The sequence below is a fragment of the Dicentrarchus labrax genome, unplaced genomic scaffold (genome assembly GCF_905237075.1).
Source record: "Dicentrarchus labrax unplaced genomic scaffold, dlabrax2021, whole genome shotgun sequence".
NCBI classification, from domain to species: domain Eukaryota; kingdom Metazoa; phylum Chordata; class Actinopteri; family Moronidae; genus Dicentrarchus; species Dicentrarchus labrax.
Window position 1 is genome coordinate 10,531,760 of NW_026136706.1, and position 21,476 is coordinate 10,553,235.

At 38.7% G+C, this 21,476-nt stretch overlaps 2 protein-coding genes across 2 annotated transcripts; one reads left to right on the forward strand and one right to left on the reverse strand.

The window, feature by feature from the left end:
* On the reverse strand, nucleotides 1-8,601 carry chpfa (chondroitin polymerizing factor a). The gene is made up of 4 exons (XM_051403778.1): nucleotides 8,085-8,601; nucleotides 5,973-6,537; nucleotides 4,230-4,412; nucleotides 1-4,080 (listed from the first exon to the last, which is right to left on the reverse strand). Exons 1-4 carry the CDS (start codon nucleotides 8,372-8,374, stop codon nucleotides 2,818-2,820), a joined length of 2,301 nt encoding a protein of 766 aa, XP_051259738.1. The 5' UTR covers nucleotides 8,375-8,601; the 3' UTR covers nucleotides 1-2,817.
* Nucleotides 8,602-12,448: 3,847 nt separating this feature from the next.
* Nucleotides 12,449-21,224, forward strand: LOC127365577 (pyridoxal kinase). Its single transcript, XM_051403779.1, has 11 exons — nucleotides 12,449-12,670; nucleotides 13,551-13,605; nucleotides 16,878-16,982; nucleotides 17,199-17,282; nucleotides 17,526-17,560; nucleotides 18,461-18,546; nucleotides 18,792-18,837; nucleotides 18,937-19,048; nucleotides 19,225-19,361; nucleotides 19,438-19,504; nucleotides 19,863-21,224. The coding sequence occupies exons 1-11, from the start codon at nucleotides 12,590-12,592 to the stop codon at nucleotides 19,985-19,987; spliced, it is 933 nt and encodes a 310-aa protein (XP_051259739.1). The 5' UTR covers nucleotides 12,449-12,589; the 3' UTR covers nucleotides 19,988-21,224.
* Nucleotides 21,225-21,476: the final 252 nt, after the last annotated feature.

Below are 21,476 nucleotides of genomic sequence, written 5' to 3' on the forward strand. Positions count from 1 at the left end.
TTTATATTCAAATACTCTTTATTTAAAAATTATAATAATTCACAGTTCATTGGAAATTACAGCACACATTTAAATGTGATGAGCATTTATTAAAATATATTGCTTTGGTTATACTAGTACCCACATACAGAAAACAATGTAAACCAATAGGTCCAAATATCAATGGAGATTTAAAAATGAGCCTATGTAATTTGCCTGCTTTTTGAAATGGATTACTTGATTGAAAGTGAAATACACACATTTAAATTGTCAAATGACATGATTTTCCAAGACCATAATACAAAGAAAGATACAATATATTTAAATTTGATCACCAAGAATAATAAAATATCAATTGCTGTGTAAATAAAGCTAAAAAAAAAAAAATGCTTAAAAATAGAGTCTATAAAATATTTATACATGTACAAAGAACGTCATGAAAGCCTCTGTTAGTGCGGAAGTATTCAGAATCTGCATAATTCATAGAGAAATTACAGATAAATAAGTTATGGACAAAATACTTAGAGACTTCGCTCAGCGATGGTGGCTGTGTTAAACAACACAGGGTGATTAATCTGCCACGCTCGCTTGATTTTAAGCTTCTCACGTCTACAGAAGGCAAAGACGACGCAGATCACCGCAATAACTTCATCATGTAATCTCAGCCCTCTGTCTTTCACAGTGGTTTTTTTTGGAAGATTCAGTTTCCAATTCTGCACATTATTTGTATCATACTCTTCAAAGAATCGAGGAGAACATTCATATTACGTCAGCTGGAGCACCGTCACCGTGAAAAAACTGCTCTCGTCAAAACAAAGAGATGCGTTATAAAAATGAATGCAAAAAAAAAAAAAGAATTCATCAAGAACTGGAGCCCCCATTGGTCTGTGTTCACATGGCAGAAAATACAGCAAACACTGTTGAGGACCACCACCGTGGATGTAGTGTTTCCAACATATACTTTGAATCCAATTACAGTTAAATAAAAAAGGACTTTCCATAATTTTATGTATTTCAAAGTAATTTTGTTATGATGAAAAGTGTCTAGTGTCAGCAAAATACATTAAAGGTCTTCTAAAAACAGATTACAGTGTATGTACCTAACATTAAACAGAAAGCACGAGTCTTACTCTATATAATGTCATGAACAGTATTGTGATATACACACTGCTGTACTTGCAGCAAACGTCTTCGGACGTCTATATAGTTGTGTTATCTGTAATATTGCACATTATTATACACTATTAACTTTTCTGGTGTCCGGTACCGCTACCTCCACCACCACTCAAAGGCCTCCCATTGGACTGCACTGCAACTGGGAGAGAGCAAATCATTTCTAAGACTGAGCTCAGGAAATGGAGGACAAAAACACACCGTTCAATAACTTACATAGTCTGTAACAATACAGTCCACTTTGGAACAGTTGAACATCTTCTTTTAGGGTATAAAAACTGTCCTGGAAACCTATTTCATACATTCTTAATTTCAATAATTTCTAAACTAATTAAATTCTGTTTTTAAAAGTACCACTTACTTCGATGAGGACAAAAATTACACGTGCAATCACTTCAGACATTCACCAAGGTGATTTTTTTCCCCCATTATTCATACTTATCTTGCAGCATCAAAAGGTTTCATGGAGAAAAGTTTCACGGTAATACGCTACTCTTTATCTATGACCTCTGAAGACCATTGGAAGAAACTCCTTCCCTCCTTTGAGGCACATATACAACCTGTGGGTGGTTGGGATCATAATATTTCCACGTTACCTTTTGAAATAAAATTTAAAAAACCCACTCAACTCTCCCAGCTATGTAACAGGCTTTAACCACAGTGAAAGATAATATCTCCCACTCATTCAAAAAAAGTTATTCATGTTGTAACAACAACAAAAACATCAGCTGTGCATCACCCAAAGGGGTGAACTGCAACACATAAGGATCATTTCAAAACGGTTACGTCAGTGTCAAGGCACATATACAAAGATGTGCTTTTGTAAATACTCAAATCAGTAAATATCAAAAGCTCAATGTCTCAATGCCCTTGTTTGAAGGGGCACACAACCTGCGGTGCAATATATTAATTAGAGCTACACATTAAAGCTCCATTTACCAATATCTTTGATAATAACATTAAATCAAACGACATTCTATAAATGTGAAAGCTGCTCGTATTTCTGATCTCACAGAGAGGCAACAAAGCAGCTTTTTGCCTCTTTCAGCTCAAAACAAAAAGCAGCTGTACCCAGCACTTTATCTCAAATTAGTGTACCGTATGCTACATCAACAACACAAAATGCTTTAAAGGAAAATAATTCTTCCAAGAGTTAATGAACCAAACAGGGTAAAATCCCGGTGAATACTGGAATCACACTGGCCACCTGGAGAATAACTCCAATGGGTTACCTACAGTATGTAGCCCCGTGTCTACTGGATGTGTAGTAAACACCTTAAACACAACAACTAGCCAGCACCACGTCTCATGGTTCTGCTACTGTGAGTTTTGATTGTTAGAGTAGCAAAAACATTTGGTTCTAGCAACTCATCTGTATGGACAAGTATTGTAAACATTTAAGAAAAGGTTTCATTAGGAATGTACTGCATTCGTTTTTCCAAACTAGCTAAACCAAAAACCCTTGACGGACAAGATGGAGAATGTCCGGCAGAGTCTCGTATCTAACCACAGCCCCGGGAATGTTCAGGGCAAAGGTAAGGGTTAACTTATGGGTGGTACTACATGTGTTGTTCACCAAATTCTAGCATGAAGAGGCTATTACAACAAACAAACAGCTTTAACAACCATGTGAGCACACGCAGGAGCAGATGTTCACTGGTGTTGTCAAGTGCTGTTTCCTTGTTCTTGCTCAAACAGCAGCATGGCGAGCTGGGAGCGAGAACCGAGACCTTCCAAGTTACTCTGAACACATCTGTGATAGATGTCTTCACTAAGCCGCGGGTTGCAGGCCTGGTAGATGTACTGCTGGTGCAGTGCTGGCTCCACTGCCCTGAATACGTGAAGACCCGAATACTTCACGAACATGTCGAATATGTCCAGGGTCTCTAGAATCTCCTCGTTCTCCTGGACGTCTGCCACCATTCGAGTGCGTGTTGCCATGTAGTCGGAGTTGTAAAAACACGCTTCTTCGAATGACCGGCGGTCAAAATGGCCGGCGTCCTTGATGAGATCAACTGTGACCGGCTGCTGCTGGTTGTGATAGGCCACATCAGTCTTGTAGTCCTGGAAATGGATGGGGAAGAACACCTGCCAGTTGTTTATGGAATTCATGCGGCAGCGGTTCAGAAACTCTGAATTAATGTTTGTGTTGGCTTTAGCCAAGAAGAACAGGGTGTCGACTGGGTGCTTCTTCGAGATGATGTCCATAAATTTGATCTGGGACGGTGTTTCTGTCTTGACACTTATCCATGGGATTTTTACTGTAGGGTATTTGCGTTCATAAGCATTTATCTGAGTCTTCACACTGGCAAATATATCGTTCTGATTAACCTGCTGTGCCTCCACTGGGTCATAAATGAACAAGAATGTTAGGATGGCGTTTTCACTGGTCTCAAAAGCGTTTGAGGCGAAGACTTCCAGGAAATGGTCAATGTAGCTCCGGTCCTGCAGAGTAAGAGGTATAATGATGTGCACCCTCGTAGCTTCAGTGACATAGGGCATGGGAATTATCTCAATCCGACTCGAAGGTCGCACCAGATGAACACGCTTGGTTATGGAACGGCTATGACCTTTCTGGTTAACAACCTCCAGCTGAAGGTCCAAGGTGTACTCCATGCCCCTTATGGGGTCAAAGCGCCTGTAGCCGTTAATCAGCTGTTGCTTCTTCAGGTGTAAGACGGGCTTGTACTTCTTGTTCAGCTCTCCCATGGCTACGTCTATTACATCAGCCACATCCATGCGATCAATACCGCTCAGTTCACACTTCGGAGAGCCATCGATGCATGAATATATCTCCTCCTCTGTAAAGTATTCCCACTTCAGAACTTCAAACCGAGATTTCGGCTCAAAAGGTGGATTGATCCCCACGGGCCATTGGGCGCTTCGGTTTCCCTCAAAAGCAACCACGCTCACATTCTTTATTTCTGCCTGTGGAAACACAAGAAACATACCTAGACAGTTGCAGAGCCACCATTTACAAAACTAATACTGCACTTAAATTGTGCTGTTTTGAACCTACAATGGAGGTTATTTTTACTGAACCATGGGTGATTTGTTACACTTGGAAATCAGCTTACCTGCAGCTTAGCAATCTCATCGTAAGTCTTCTGGAGTTCAATCTCAGTGAAGTATCTGTGCAGGCGGTACATCTGTTCGGGGTCAGACACTGGATGGACAGTAAGAGCTTTCTTGAACTGTTCACTCTGCTCTTTACTGGGATCAGAGTTTTTTCCCAGCTCATAATGGTGGTACTGAAGGCCCTGAGAAGAAACAGAGAGGTCTTTTCATGAGGCGTCTTAAATCCGGCATGACAGAAACATGCCCGGATGCATGTTACTCCAAGCTTAGTTGTTATGCTGTGTTACTTTGATTCAAACAAACGTGACACGCTATCCAGGCAACATCTTGGGCTCATCGCCACTGCAAACAGGCTGGTTTCAACCATAATTGCAGAGTGAAAACTGAGATTCATTTCACAGGAATAGAATACTCTTGCTATACAACTACACTTTAAGTCATTTCCAGGAACTAAATTTGTTCTGGGAATATGAGGCTTAAAAGATGGTTTATCTTAATTAATGTCACCACTTTTTATATTATTAAACTATCACTGTCAGGTTAAAGAGGCAACAGTTAAGAATTTAGAGGTGAAACCTATAGTGCAGACGGCTGACACCAGCGCCTGAATCCCACTTAAAGACACAAGTCTTTTAAGCTGAAAACAGAGTAACCACCTAAGGAGCTTGAGTGATTAAAAAAGTGAATCCAATCTGATAAAGCTACAGAAGAAAAACAGAGAATGGAGACACTGCTTAACTGAGCGGTGAGGCCAGCCTGTAGTGGTACGCTTACTGAAGCATTGTCCATGCCTAATTGTCATCAATGTTTTCTCTTAACACATAAATTGATGTCTGGGTCTGCGTTCAAGCTGTTTTCTTCACCCACACGAGGCCTTTTAACTTTCCCCACTGATTCTCTCCCCTTATCTGGGGGGGGGGGGATGGGGCACTCTGCTGGAGCTCTTCTGGCTCAGGGCACTTTAGTTAGCCATGCAACTCACTGTCAACTGTGTAACAAGATGGTCTCCTGCACTGGGTCATGGCCAAGGAAGAGAAAATGGAAGCAGAAGACAGTGGAACAATACGCCATTGGCCCCACATGTTTATTGTATATAGGTTGTCAGTGTAAATGTGTCCTTACTCTTTTAAAGACACATTTACACTGACAACCTTTTGACAATGTATTTTAATGTGTTGACAGAGACCACAAACTTTGTGCTGAATGCAGAGAGGGCACTAGGACAGATCAGGGCTCCACAGGGCTTGTTTGACCTTAAATGCTAATGACATTACAGGAGCAGAGCATGTTGACCCACAGGGGATTTTCACACCATTGAACCTAAGCAAGGCTGAACTCAGCTGTGCTCTGCTCGCCTGTTTACCTATTCCACGTTGCTGCTGGAGCCGTGGAAAAAAAAAAAAAAAAAGTAAGGCTAAAGGGTATTAGCAATCTACTCTAATATAAATACCACCTCTGTGCTAGCATGGTAATTACAGTTGTATATAGCTGTCTGTCAGTTTTAAGTGTTGTCCCAGAGGCAAAGCATGATTTCTGCCATGACAGAACCCCTGCTATAACCTGTCTCACAACTGTTCTCCTCATTGGTTTCAACTATAAACTGCCTCATTCGTTTCCCTTTTAAACATCAAACATTGAAGCCAAGACGCAGTTTTATGGATTAAAAATGACGGACTGAAAACAGATGTATTGAATAACTACATTGTGATTACGTGCGCCTTGAAGAATACACTCAACCTTACCTCATACTCACTGACACAGTTTGTGTTTGTGTAATCGATGATACATCTTCCGAGCCACTCGTCGGGCCTTGCGCTCAGGATGTCGTTCCTGCAGTTTTCCAGGAAGGGCTGGAGTCGGAGGAGCAAGGTGCGCGAGAGGAGGTACCCGAACCCTCCGTAGCAGTACTTCCCCTCCATCTCTCCGCCTATGAACTCCTCGGGGCTGCCCATGTAAAGCTCTCGATCCATACTCAGGTGATCCACCAGGAATTTGATCCTGTCTGCTTCTGTGTAGGCGTCATCTTGGACGAAGTAAAACCAGTCGTACTCGTTGATGTAATGGTCAAAAATGTATTTGATATTCTGGAACATGTTCCAGATCAGCCTCTCGTCTCCGTGAGAGACGACGAACATGCCGTGCGGGACTTTGCGGTTGCGCATGCCGGTGAAGAAGATCACGGTGTCCAGGTGATGGCTAATGGTGCGATTGACGGCTACACCCAGGGTGTTTATGGTGTTTTTGGATGTCAGGACCCCGACGAACAGACGCTCTCGCATCCCCAACTCTGTGCTTATGTATTTAGCCCTGAAAGAGACATCAAACAGCTACTGAATAAATGCTGCTTTTGTATGAGAATACAACAGTCACAGCTTTATTTTTTTACCATTTTGTTCTATAACTTTCATGTTGAGTTTATTAATGGACCCTGAAATGTATGGGAATAATAATGAGAGTGCTTTAAAACAGTACACCCAAGATTAAATCTGTGCTTCTGTTCACTAAATAAGTTCTGGGTGTTTGTGTGGACGTTTGTGTGCAGACACGCAGACTAATGAGGAAAAAAAAACATAACTTCTTTGGAAAACTAAACACGCAAGAACTTGAATTGTGATTAATCACTGCAACTGCAACCGCAGCCCAACCCAACTTTTATTTCCTTGTTATTCTCCAAGTGACATAAATTAAATGTTTTTATTAGAACTGGAATTATTTATGGATTAATCATTTAGGGAACACAGCGAATAAACTTTTTCAGGAAAAATTATCAAACTTCTGCTGGTTGCAGCATCTTAAATGTGAGAGTTTGATACTTTAACATATAAGATAGTAAATTAAATACATTTGAACACATCAGTTTAGGTTCTTTTCACTATTTCTTGATACTCTATAAACTAAACAATAGGGCTGCAACTAATAATTGATAAGTCAGTTGTTTGGTCCATAAAATGTCAGATAATTGTAAAATGTTGTTTCCCAGAACCGAAGATGACGTCCTCAAATGTCTTTGCATTGCCTACACCCAAAGATATTTAATTTATTATCATAAAGGACAAAAGAAAACATAAAATATTCACATTTGAGACTTTGAAATCTGAGAATTTTTACATTATTTACTATTGAAATAGTCAATTAATTTAATAGCTGACTACTTAATGATTTATTAATTAATCTTGAAAACAGCTGATAATGAAAATGACAATTAACTGCAGCCTAAAACATGAAACATGGATGCCAAACATGTTTACAGCTCTGAACTCAGCAGAACTTTCCCACAAAGGAAAAGTCTCTTTCTGAGAATTGCAATCCAATACCACCACTTTGGGTACAAAACAAGGTCTCTATCCAGGAAATCTTGGAAATGTCTGCCTGTTTACTAAGAAACAGATCTGGGGCGGAAATCCTTGGAGAGAAATATGAAAAGAAAATATTGGGGGTCATTTTTATCTCTAAGACAGGGAATGTCAGCAGGTAGAAAACTAACAGAGGAAGACTTTTAGATGAGGGAAAATAACTTTAGAATTACATTTTCACTGAATAAAAACCCAATTAAAAATCCTGTTTACCTTAATTAAAACAAACATTTTGCATATTGCACTTGGTTCTCATAATATTTAGATGAATTATGCAGCCCTTACATGCCATTAAGTTGTGTTTTGTCAGTGTAAAACCTCACACCCTACATTACAACACCTGTACACCTCGCATTATGTGCACTAACTATGTATTTACAGTGGAGGAGCCCCACTGCGGCCTACTTTACTGTAATGTGCTGTTAAAACAAGGATATAATCCCTATATATTGTGCACAACGTGTTCACCAGGTAATGTCAACAACCCAAACAAAGCCCTACCTGAAAACTTTCTTCGGGGCACTCTGCTGGACTTGTTTATATGGGACTATTCTTGGTTCAAAATCCTCTTCGGACTCCACATCGTTGTTAGTGGAAATGGAGTTGGGCTTTCGGGCTCCTTTGAGCTGCCCATCCTGCCCCAGAGTCACCTCCTCGCCCTCCTTCCCGTCTGGGTAACACGCTTGTTCCGTCCAGTTTACACTCAGTAAACTCAACGTGAACCCTAAAGAAATACCGATTACCACCGGGCCGACCGACCGCAGGACAGAAATAAACGCTGAGAATCTCATCTTGTTGCGTCGGCTCGTCCGTCTTCAGCTCCCCCTCTCCGCTTCAATATAAAAAAAAAAAAAATAGGCCCTCAGCTCCGGGGACAGCTCAACTGCACATCAAGCCTGACCCGAAGCAGCTGTATCGATATTCAACTTCAGGGAAAAGATGTATCGTCTTCCGTAAAATTTACGCAGGATCCTTACGTGTCAGTATAGCTGCGACCTGGCTCCTCCCTCCGCGGCCAGACGTTAGCGTCAGTAGGCGGGACTAGTTCCAGACAAGTGCGGGTGAACTCAGGCTGCGCGGCGCGGAGGGATATTCAACCAGAGCCGTTGGCTGAATGCGGTTGGAAAGGTGAACTGGAACACGACCAACGGCTGTTCACACCAGGTGAGCGGTCAGCGTCACTAAAGTTTTCTTTATATCGTTTAATTCATGTTTTTACTTTATTTTTTACTTTTAAATGTATAACTCAGCACAGTCATAGTCATTTTTTATACTATAGTCACTTTATTTTGCTTGCACTACCTATATAGTCCTCACATACATACATGCACTGTAGTCTTAGACCTGCTCATAGCCCTGTAAAGTTATTTCTGTTTAATATATAATAAATTATTATTTCTTTCACTACCTCCCTCTGTAACCTGTGCAATATTATTATTTAACTTTAAATAACATCTGTATAATCATACTGTATATAGTTTTTTCTTGATATCTTGTATTTATGTCTGTTTTATTTTGTTATTTAATGTGTATTTCTTTTTTCTCATCTGCTGTGTTACACATTTGGCGCCTGCTGTAATAAGTTACTTTCCCCAGCGTGGGATAAATAAAGTCTATCTTATCTTTTCTTATCTTTAAACTGAACTTACATACCAGTGGTGGAGGCAGTATTTATACCCTTTACTTAAAGTGCCCCTCCACTCACTTTCTTCTTGTTCCTATAGGTAGATACTTTATTTATATAGCACATTTCACACAGTTAATACATTACAGGTATTTTAAAGTGCCTCACAGACGAGTGACAGGATGATAATAAGACAGAATGGAGTAAAAATTAAAATGCCATGATAAAATGACAATAAAATACAGGTATAATGAAAGTATTATATAGTAAATAAAGTTATACTACAAACAAATACAATAAATGAATGAATATAAGTTTGAGACTGGAAGGATGTTTTCACATTCATCTGCTGAAAGTGGAAAGTTTCTCTGTGCTCGTTGAAAATCTATTCAATTTACACAAGTGTGATGTAGAAACTTGACGCCACCAGTGCACAAATACTGAGAATGGACTTTACAGTGAAGTAGAAGTATATTAATAAATGTTGTAATTTTTAATGGAGTAAAAGAAGTAGATGCTTTTTTTTAAAGGATTTTAATGTGGAAAGTATTTTTTGTGGGGGAAAAAACATTATTGCAAACACATTATTGTTCCAAGCATATTATTTATATATCTATATCTATATATATATATGTCTTAATACATGTCTGGAGGGGTCTTTAAGTAAAAGTACAAATACCACACTGGAAAATAATCTGGTGCAAGTCCTATATATTAAAATGTTACTTCAGTTAAAATATGTACGTATATCCGTACAATGTATAACAATTAAGGGACTGTTATACTATTATATAGCCTATTATATCCTTATTATTATTACTGGTGCATTCAGGTAAAAGCAGGATTGTGCTGTTGTAGCTGGTTGAGGTTATTGTTCATAGTTTTCATACGTCAAACAAAATCTGAAATACAAGTCACATTTCATAATGTTTATACTGTAAATCATTTAATCTGGAAAGCACTTTGTGTTTAAGCCTGAAAAGTGCTATATAAATAAAAAGAGTATTAGTATTATGAACAATGCACAAGCCCCCAGTCTGCAGCAGAAGTCTCTCTCTCTCTCTCTCTCTCTCTCTCTGCAGCTGCTCGTATTTTAGTGATTATTATCTCGGAGTTCAGCTCATCCACCTGGCTCTCGCTGTTCTCTATCTGGCCTTTGTGCTCCTCACCCAGATGTCAGGGGCAGTGTGCTTTGTGGTCAGTCGATCCTTCACCTGCATCTTTTTCCTCAGTCCTCTTGTGTAACTGACTGCACCCTGATCTCCCCCCATCTCACTGATACCTCCATTGTGCCCCCCAGTGCCCCAGCATCGGCAGCAGAATAAGAAAACTCTCCTTACTGTCCAGTTACAGGTCTTTGGAATAACTGGATACATTAATTGTCAACCTGAGATGATTCAGTGTGGTTCCTGTGCTGGTGAGATAATACAGGGTGTCCTTATACACACAGTACCTATCTATTCTTATGATTAATTTTATTTATTATTATTTAATTTGTGTGGTCTCTGCAGTAATATGTAACTAAAATCTAGTTATAAAAACGTTCCTCTCTTAGAAAATGGTGATTGTTAAATCCTCTATTATAGGCTTTTTCAGGTACAAATCAAATCTTTGTTGTCTTGCTCCCTCTGGTGGTAACCAAAATACTTACTACATTAATGTGAATGTGGGTCATAATAATAATAAATGTACTTTTTTTAACATAGACTGCTAAAACTCTCTTGAACACTGTTTATATGTGCACTAAATGTGAAGACACTTCACCTACAGATGGCGCCACGTGATGAATATAGGTGGCCATAACTCAGAGGTCATGACTGACAAAGTGTTTTATTGTTTACCCAATCAATCATTATACAAAAGCTTAATATTTCCTGACAGGTCATAATCCAAAGTCACAGCCATGGTCATTTTATATTGCTGTGTGCATTATTATTATTATTATTATTATTATTATTATTATTATAACATTTACAGCAGAGTGCAACCTTGGTAGAGGTATGTGGTCTCTTAGCACTTTATTGTATCCAAAGATATTCAGTTTATTATTATAAAGGACTAAAGAAAACATTAAATATTTACCATTGAGAAGCTGAAATCTGAGAGTTTGGACATTTACTATTTACTATAAACTAATGATTTATCAATTAATCTTGAAAACAGCTGATAATAAAAATGAACAATTAGCATTAACTTGTTTTATATATTGTCTGTGATTTCCGGATTGTTTTAGTGAAAACATGAAGATCTGAAAATCTAATTGTGAGAATTATGTGAATTTACTTTATTTTTTTAGACTTTTTGTTTGAAAATGTTTTAAAAAATGAATTCATTTAATCCTCCATTCCTTTATTGTGTTGTACATGCAACATTAATCAATATTCAGTTTCACATAATAATTATTTTCTACACTAACATAAATCGATATTTAGCCAGCTGCCAATATGATCATTCCCCGTTTTCATACTGGCCTCGTTTTCGCTACAATTAAAATAATAATTATATTACACCTGTTTTCAGATCTTTTATTGACGTTTATCATCTTCTGTCCCACTCATTATCACCTAATCCAATACAAAACCATAAACAATGCACAATTCCTTCTGTATGTGTGCCAATCAATCAATCAATCAATCAATGTGTTGTTGTCAAGGCTGCACTGTCAACTGTTGCTAGGCTATGACTCACGGGCAGCGTCATCTTTGTGACAGAACTAACGGTTGTGAGAAGTTTCCTAAAAAAAAAAAGAGCTCCTGAATGCTGCGTTCAGGTGCCGTTCACTTTAAGGCACCCGGTTTGAAAATATAGTCACCCTTACCCTGGAGGGGATTTTATCACATTGACTTGTTAATTAATTGGCACTTGTTTTATCTGTAATGGGTTCATCCAAGAACACTACGGGGCCCAAAGAGGCTAAAAAGTAATAACTCATTTGTGTAACTCGGCCTTTTGAAGCCTCTTATTCAGATAAATCGTGGTATGTATTTTTTGCACAGAATAAAAAAAAAACTCTCGTATATTTTTGAAGGTGCTTCACAAATAAAGTGTATTATTTAATGACTTTAATGAATTATTATTGTTTTAAGACAGTATTCAAACAAAAAGCGGAGTCTATCACAGTACGAGCACAACGTTTAACCCGGCAGGAACCACGGCGTCTCCCACCCTCACTGCGAGCCTGTGAACGCACCACTTTAGCTGCCCTTACAGCTGCCTGAAGAAAAAAAAAAAAAAACCCCGTTCACGTCAGAAGCAGCGGCGTCGCTCCCTGCCCTTCAATGCTGGAGTTGTTCCTCACATGCTTTAAGTTTCAGCTTTAGGACTCATCACGTCCGCTGTCTCTCGCTCGGTGTCTGTGAGCGCAGTCGCTGTATTCGCGGTAATGGAGTGTCGTGTGTTGTCCATTCAGAGTCACGTTGTCAGGGGTTACGTTGGGAACAAGTCGGCAACATTCCCGCTGCAGGTAAGAGCTGGCTCCAGGTTCAAATCCCGGTTCACATCCCGGTTCACATCCCGGTTCAGGCGACAAAAAGAGGCGATAAACAGGCAGGAAACACATATAATGCGTGTAACTGTCTGGTTTGTGTAACAGGAAGCTTTCGTGTCGCTGCAGGCCGATTAACTGTATCTGTGTTTTAATTCACCCACCTGGCTTTAAAGGTTAAAATAGAAATACAGCAAATATATCCCAAACTCAGTGAAAGATATGCTTTTAATGTGACAGGTTTTTTTTTTTTTTTTTTCATAAATCACATTTGAGAGGTATTTCCTACTATTAACAAAAACAGTGCAGCTACAGGTAGCAAGCGAGTTCAAACCAGTTGTAAAAGTTGGAGCCCCCCCCCCATGCAGAAGGGGATATTAAAGCACCATACTAAATATTAAACCTTATTATTTACATTATAGTTTATCTTCTAAAGCACACTGAAGTCTGTAAGATTTGTGGATTTGAGTGTCATTTTATTTCCACATTAATCAGTCAAATATCTGAGATTTATTCTAAATCCCTTTTTTATACAGTGTCATGTCAGCGTTTCTTGGTGTGCTGGACTTATATTTGCATTTTATGAGACAGCAAAACGTTCAAACAAGGATCTGTGTTATGGTCCAGCAGGAGCTCTGCGGGTTAAGTCCTCTGAGAGTGCAGGAGAATTTAACAACAGTCCTGAAATGTCAAAGTAAAAAAAAAAAAAAGCCAGCGTTACACACACGTTGAGAAACTCTCACAGTAATTCACCATGTTGTTCCCACAGCACAGTGAAATTCAAACGGTCATTGAGAGCCGGTGCTGCACAGACGTCATTGTTCTGTTTCAACAGCTGCTTTATTACTCTTGTTCTCAGGTGCTGGGCTTTGAAGTGGACTCCATCAACTCTGTGCAGTTCTCCAATCACACAGGTCGGCTGAGTGCTTTTTAAATGGCCCATTGTGGCCCTTTTTATCGCTTTATTTCTCATATGAAGCTATGAGTTTTTGTTAGAACTGTTATAGTACATGGATTGAGAACGCTTTAAGTCTATAAAAGTTGTGATCCACGTGGTGCCATTCAGTGTCTGGAAGTTTCTTTGTGTAGACTTTAACCACTCGCAGTTGTTTCTCAAGCAAGGAAACAGTACACAGGATACGCAGGCTTCAGAATATTAAAGAATTGGCTTTAGAGATGATTTATTATGCATTCAGCATATTTGTTCATGATACACACACCACGAAAGAGAGAGACTGAGAAAAGGTTTGATTCTACCTCTTTAATCAGATAGATAGATAGATAGATAGATAGATAGATAGATAGATAGATAGATATACTTTATTGATCCCAAGCTGGGAAATTGCAGTGTAGCAGCAGCATTACACACAGTAACAACACAAGTAAAGAGAACAACATAGACATAGCTAAAAAGCAATATAAAATGCAACATAAAAAATGTATAAATAAGCAGTATAATTGTAGTGTAAAGTAAAAATCTAAATATAAGGTTCAGTGAACAGTTAGGCAGTGAGTTAATCACTGTCCAAAGTCCTTGTACTTTGTCTCACTATCATAGAAACCTTTTGATGAGCTTTGTGTGCGTTAGCTGACTCAGTGAAATACAGTCTGTTTGGTCATCAGCTGGGTTTAGAGGAGGGGACTATGTTTAACTCAAGACGTTTTTACATTTTCTAACCCTTTCTCTCAGATCAGTTCATCTTCCTTCTCAGTTAACTCCAAATGTACACTGGGTACATCACTGGGAGTACGTTGCTTAGTGTTGTGTACTATTTAATCTAAAGGACAATTGATGCAAAGTCAGTTTATAGAATCATTTCACATAAAGACTCTGCTGTAATGAATGAACATTTATAAACGTTTATGTTTGACAAACATACTTTCAGTTCAGCCTAACATTGTCAGTATTATCTTATGTATTTGCAATAAATACTCTTTCTGTCAGCCTGTTGAGTATAATTAATCAGATATCCAAACAAGTGAGAGGAAGGAAGGTCATATGTCTGTTGCAGTTGTGTAAATGGTAAAAAGGTTTAATCTCCAAATACTTGTAAAGCTCTTATTTCTATGTAACTTTTGCTGGACATTGGCTACCAGTATCAGTTAGAGGATGTTTGCTCACTGGGTTTCACACCCTTCATTTCCCTCTTCAATCTGTTGTTTTTGAAAGACGCCACCGTAGGTTGGACTGACTGAGAGTGAGACTGTGAGAGAAGTGAAAGCAAAATGACTCAGAAATGTCAGTCACACAGGAAATATCTAAAGTTTTACAACATTAGCTGACATTGCATGTATTAAGATAACTAAGCACAACTGAGTCGATGCCATTAAACACATTTTATTATGTAAAGGGAGAAATATTTATGCAGACATGTAACATATAGTCTTATCAATAACAGTTAGTTTATAGTATGTACAGCATTGTATTAGTATGTACCGCAGCCTGGATTTGAGAAACAGGACCAGACAAGTGAAAATTGTGTCATTTGTCCCAAATTAAAGTTCTACATAATGAATATAGTTATTAACTTTATTTCAGTAACTCGTATCTCTTTATTGTCTCACTCTGGACTTCCACGGAGGTTTCTTGTTTATTTCTCACTGTTTGATCAATAAATGTATCACTCAAACATGCAAACCTGTTGCTGAATATTTCAGTAGAAATATACACACATACATCATTATTATTATTATTATTATTATTATTATTATTATTATTATTATTTAGCCAAACCTAACTATTTAAATATTAACAAGCTCAAACACACTATTTACATATAAACTATAGGAACTCTTAATCCAGAGATCTGGAGAGAAAGAGTGAGAGAGAAGGTCAGACGTCCCCCACACCTTCCGCCTTCCTGCACACGGCACAAGAGGAGAGGGAGAGACCCCAGTACTGTTACTCTGAGCAGCATGCACAGGAATGAATTACAATGTAGTAATTTGAATATATTTCTCACTTTTTCCCTGACGGTCTGAATGAGTCGCTAGTCTCACCAAGAGGGTCTGAAAAGTCGTTAAATCTTGCGAGAAAATCCTTCGATTTGGGCAATACTCGTCTCTTTCTATGATTGATTTTGTGTGTCTATGCACACTTGTGACATAGCATAGAGCTACAGTTATAATTACAAATATTCCATGATCCATAAATGTAATGATCTATTTCTTTACTGTCCCAGAATTGTCCCAGACATTGTATTTTTGTGTCCCAGGTGCTACTTTCATTGTCCCTAGGACAACAGGATATCCTTGATCTTGAGCGCTGTTGGGTAGGAGGATATGGAGGATAATATAGAGGTTGATGAAAGCCAGAAATGTTTACCTCTGGCATGTTAATTGTCTTTTTATTTTTAAATAAACGAATCAACAACTCAATCATTATCCCACAGTTAGCTTCATTCTAGTCATGTTGTGCAACGGTGCAGTAAAAACGTTGCTCTATCAAAGGAAAACAAAACAGAAAGTTGTTGGCTGCAACGCCTGCGTAGAGGATAGGATTATAATCGGGGGTTCGTGGTGCTAAAGTATGTGAAGAATGTGCTTTCACCACAGGGGCATTAAACATTGGCTCAGAAACCGCTCTGATTAATATAAACATCGGCTCTTCTGTGAGAGGAAACTGGTCAGTGTGGAGCGTGTGGACTGTATCCCTACTTATAGTTTATAATAGTACGTGTATTAACAATATTAATATTCAGACATTTTCACTTTAATTGAAGGCATTAATGTACACTTCCGTCAAGTTTGGGGTCCGTGTGAACTCTGTGCTACAGCTTGAAGAACATATCAAAGTGTGTTTGTGTGTCCTTTCTCTGTCCAATCATTTGCAGTCAGAACAGCTTCAGAGGGTTTATTCTAGGTTAATGGTTAAAAGGGGGACAAAGAAAGGGGGAATCTGGCAGCCAGGATACAGGCATCCCTTTCAGTTAGTGTGGAGGCCCCATTTGGCCATGGATGCAACACAGAAGAGGAGAGGGACCTCAGCAGAAGGAGTGAGGGGGGCAAAGAGGAGAAAAACACGTCCTTATGTATTCTTTAGATCAATACACAGCGTGCAATATTACAGTGTTGTTCTTAGTTTCCCACAGAATTTCTGGATTTTTGTTTTCCAACTCCAAAGTCAGTGTCTTTTTTTTAAAATGCCATTTAATATTGATTCTCCATTCTCCCTCTTAAATCCTAGGTTACGCCCACTGGAAAGGGCAAGTACTGACAGCAGAGGAGCTAAATGTGCTATACGAGGGCATTAAGCTCAATAAGGTGAACCACTATGACTACATCCTCACAGGTGAGCAGCGTGTGTGGAGAAAAAGAAATCTGGGGAAGCAGATGAGATGAGGAAGTCTAAACATAGGCATGTCTTTGATGTGTCGACACCAGAATGTGTACCTGGATTTCTTGAATTTCTCCTAAGGGGGATCAATAAAAGAACATCTTGTCTTATCTTATTTCTTTGACTGACTATTAAACTATAAAACCATTTTGGTTGTCGCTTTCACACAAGGGTACAGCAGGGACACGTCCTTCCTGGAGATGGTGGTTGACATCATTCAGGAGCTGAAGAAGGCCAATCCCAGCTTGGTATATGGTGGGTGTTACATTCTTCACTTATCAAATCGGAATAACTAATATTAGAGCAGCTGGTGAATCGATTCGATGGACAAAAACATATCAGACAACTATTTTGATAATCTGTCAGTCTTTTTAAGCTTCTCAGCGGTGAAAATGTGCTGTGATGTCTTTGTTCTGGATCAATAGAATAACCAGCAGATTAATTGATAATGTTTCTTTCGAAAGAAAGTCCAAAGATTTTGTGTTTTCTTTTCCACAGTTTGTGATCCTGTGATGGGAGACCAAGGTGCTATGGTAAGCACTATACAGCTGTTGAGGATTTACTGTATAAATCTGTATTCCCACTACATGGTACGGCTCGACTCTACTCACTTTTCGTACCTCTACTTCATTTTCCACTGTAGATAATACTTTGAATTGTACCCCCCCTCAAAGTAGAAAAGGCTGAATTTCAGAGCAACTCAGTTGGGAAATAACAGGAAGCTTCTGTCTGGAGGAGCTGCAACTTTTATTCACTTCACTTCACCGACTCTGTACATTTACTACCAGACTGAAACTTCGCTGCTCTCTCGATTTCACTCCACACAAAACTACACACACAAAAAAAGGAGCTGCTGTTCTTATAACAGAGGATATGAAGGGATGGTGTTCTTGATACGTCTGCACTGTGTCAGTTGACCATGGCGTGGTTTTGAGGGCTGCCATTTTTGAGGTAATAAAAAAAAACTGTGGTCACAATCGATGGTAGCTTGGTTATTTAAACATGCAGGGTTTATACAGGATGTCCCGCGTCACGTAAGCAATCAGTGCTTTGCAGTGTTTCCTCCTCATCTTTTACTATCAGCTCAGCTCGCTTCAAACTTCGACCGAGGTGGGACCAAAAGAAGTACCAGGTACTATCCATAATGCAAAACCAAAAGAGAGTCAAGTCTAGCCGTACCATGCGGGGGGGAAAGTGTCTTAACACAAGCATCACTCTGTTCTCCTGCACACCATCAAATATATATATAAAATATAATGTATATATTTAGTCTGTACTAATTGTGGCAGGGGAATCTTGCATCTTTATTTCATAACGTAATTATTTGTTTTCGCTGTGGAAAATATAATTTTGAGAAACTAGGTGTCTTTTTATAACTGCATGAAAACCAGGTTTAAAAAACATGGAATAAAAGTCTCTGTTCTCTGTTTCAGTACGTTCCAGAGAACCTGCTGCCAATCTACAGGGACAAAGTAGTGCCTTTAGCCGACATCCTCACCCCCAACCAGTTTGAAGCAGAGTGAGTGCACTTCCAATCATCATAAACAGAATTAATAGTGCACTATACAACATAATTTGAAAAGCATCCATAAAAGGCAGCCTGTAAAAGTGAATTAGGGCATGATACTAATTTGGAGAATATAAGAACAGTCATGGATCATTATCCGATGCAGGTAAATACTGGGACATTAGTTGTTGCACCTGATAATGTGTATAAAAATCCTTTTGAATAAACGTCTGTACGTTATCTCTCATTGAAACAAGGCTATTAACTGGGAGGAAAATCAACACAGAGGACGACGCTTTCAAGGTGAGTGTCTTGAATATTTCTCATTGTGCTGTATGTAATTTAGTTTATGACACCAAGAAATACAAAGCTTGAGTAAATGGGACCCCTCTTACTGTGCAGGTGATGGACTTGCTTCATAAAATGGGTCCAGAGACCGTGGTCCTCACTAGTACAGACCTGCCTTCGAAACATGGGGACCAGTTCTTGGTGGCCCTTGGGAGCCAAAAAATTGGTAAACTACCAGACCAACTTTCTTCTGTCTACTTACTGCTGCTTTGAAGATATTTGGGGATTTAAACTCTCTTTTTTATTTCTGGTGGAAGAACCTTTGTATCAGTTATTGCCAGTCATGTGTGGAAAAGGACCAAACTACACAGTAATGATTAATGGTGTGTGTCCTCGCTGTAGTGAAACCGGATGGGACCAGCACAAGCCAGAAAATCTGCATGGACATCCCCAAAGTGGATGCTGTATTTGTGGGGACAGGAGACCTGTTTGCTGCCCTGTTGCTAGCTTGGACTCACCATCACCCCAAAGACCTGAAGGTCAGTAACACTCTTACCTGATGTAATCTGGTCACTCTGTAATAAATTAATCCCAACTCTCTTCTGTTTTCCTCAGGCTGCCTGTGAAAAGACCGTCTCAGTTATGCACCATGTCATTAAGAGGACCATTACTTATGCCAATGGTAGGGTTTGTGTGTGTTTATTGACTTCTGTTTGTCATGTTGTCTCTTTATTTTGTCTTCAAGACATTTACTGGACATAATCTTACACAATCAGTAGTAATATGTCAACCAGTAGTGTGCATTATCTCAACAATTGTCAAGACACATCTTAGTTGATTACATTACTCTACATTGTTTGCACATTTGGTTTTTCTAGTAAAAATTGCATTACATGTAGAAGAAGTCACACAAGTAACAGCACAAGAGGATTAACAGTCTCAGCCTTCACAACAGACAAGAATGACTTTGACCGCTTTTTTTAAACGGTAAAACCCTGTTGTTTTTCTTTCAACTGCTCTTCTTCCCTCGTCTTCTTCAGAGATGGCCGGCCCTGGGAAAAGACCCAGTCCTGCACAGCTGGAGCTGAGGATGGTTCAGAGCAAAGCTGACATCGAGAATCCCGCCATTGTAATCGAAGCAAAGGTTTTAGAGTCTTCACACTGAAGGCGGTAACATTTTTGTGAACATTCACATCGTGCTGGTACAAATCAGCTTCATATCTGGGCATCAAAGACTTGTCACGTGTCTCTGCCTTACAGAATCTCTGAGGGAGTACAACTATGTTTTAATTAGAGAGGTCAGCAGGATTTGTTCTATGTACATTCTGCTCACACATACTGGAATCACTGCCATATGTGTCTGTACTATGGTCTGTGTGGACATCATCTGCCCTTCAAAAGAAAAGGAGGACATTAGTCAATTATGTTTAGGTTTAAAGATAGTGTAAGTGTACTTGAATCCTCCTTAACATTGGTTAAAATTATTAAAATTCATCTTGATTTAGCTGAATAGAAAATACACAAACTTAGTGATGCATGACCATGCCTCTACTTGTTTAGGCTATGATGGTAAAAAAATGTACTTGAAGTGTGTTGCTCACAAGGCATTATAAGCACATTAATATATCTATAATCAAAACATAAAGTGTTAGGCCAAAAGTAGCGCATAACGGGGCGAACAGCTGCTGGTAAGAATACACATAAATTCTTTATGATGTGAGATTCAGAACATTTTAATGCATTGAGAGTTTCCTGATGAAAGGTTATAATAAAACGGTATGAATGCATGCAATGTGCTTATGATGTACTTTGGTGTTTTATCATGCACTTTAAGTTAAGTGTTACCACCTTATACATGCACATTGGATGCATTATAAGTGCTATAAGATGTGTAAATGTCAAACATTTTATGTAATTTATATGTAGTCTATACAAAGCCATTAGCCCAGTTTGTTGTTTAGCTTAAAACAAATTACTTGTTACTTAAATGAAAATTGTCTAAAAATTGTTCTTTTAATCACTTTCCTGAAATGTTTTTCACCTCTTTTTTTAATTATGCATTGCTTTCATGTACTAGCAGATGTATTACATGTTAGATCCATGTCTTAAACATATCAAATTGAGGTATTTGCACAGATAATCTTTGATATATTTACTAATGATCATTGTTTTCATTTTTAACAGTTGGCATATCTCAAGAGAGAGTAAGAGAGACCATGCTGTATAATTAGCCTTAACAGGGTTAGGAAGAGAAACATTGGTTGTGAATGTTTTTGTGCACCAATGTAATAGCTGATCGTCACACATAATAGTTGGGAAGTCAAGTGCCAAACCTTGAGCTGCTGCTCTGATATAGAGCAATGTACAAACAGAAATAATAAAGTATGAATCTTTTACTTAAACTGTGTTTTGAATTTATTTAATAAATGTAATAAAAAGTGTTTAATATTTATTTTACTGATGCCTTTTTCTGTTCTTTTAGGTCTATTTGGTAAAGGAGGATAATAGACTCACTGTTCTACAAAGTGTTCACATGAGGGGTTAATTGTTCCCTGAGGTCATTTTACTACGTCTGCATACAAATGAGCTCTTCTGTAAATACTTATAATCCTCGGATAAAAGTTCAGGATGACAAAGGGTGGAAAAACTGGTCC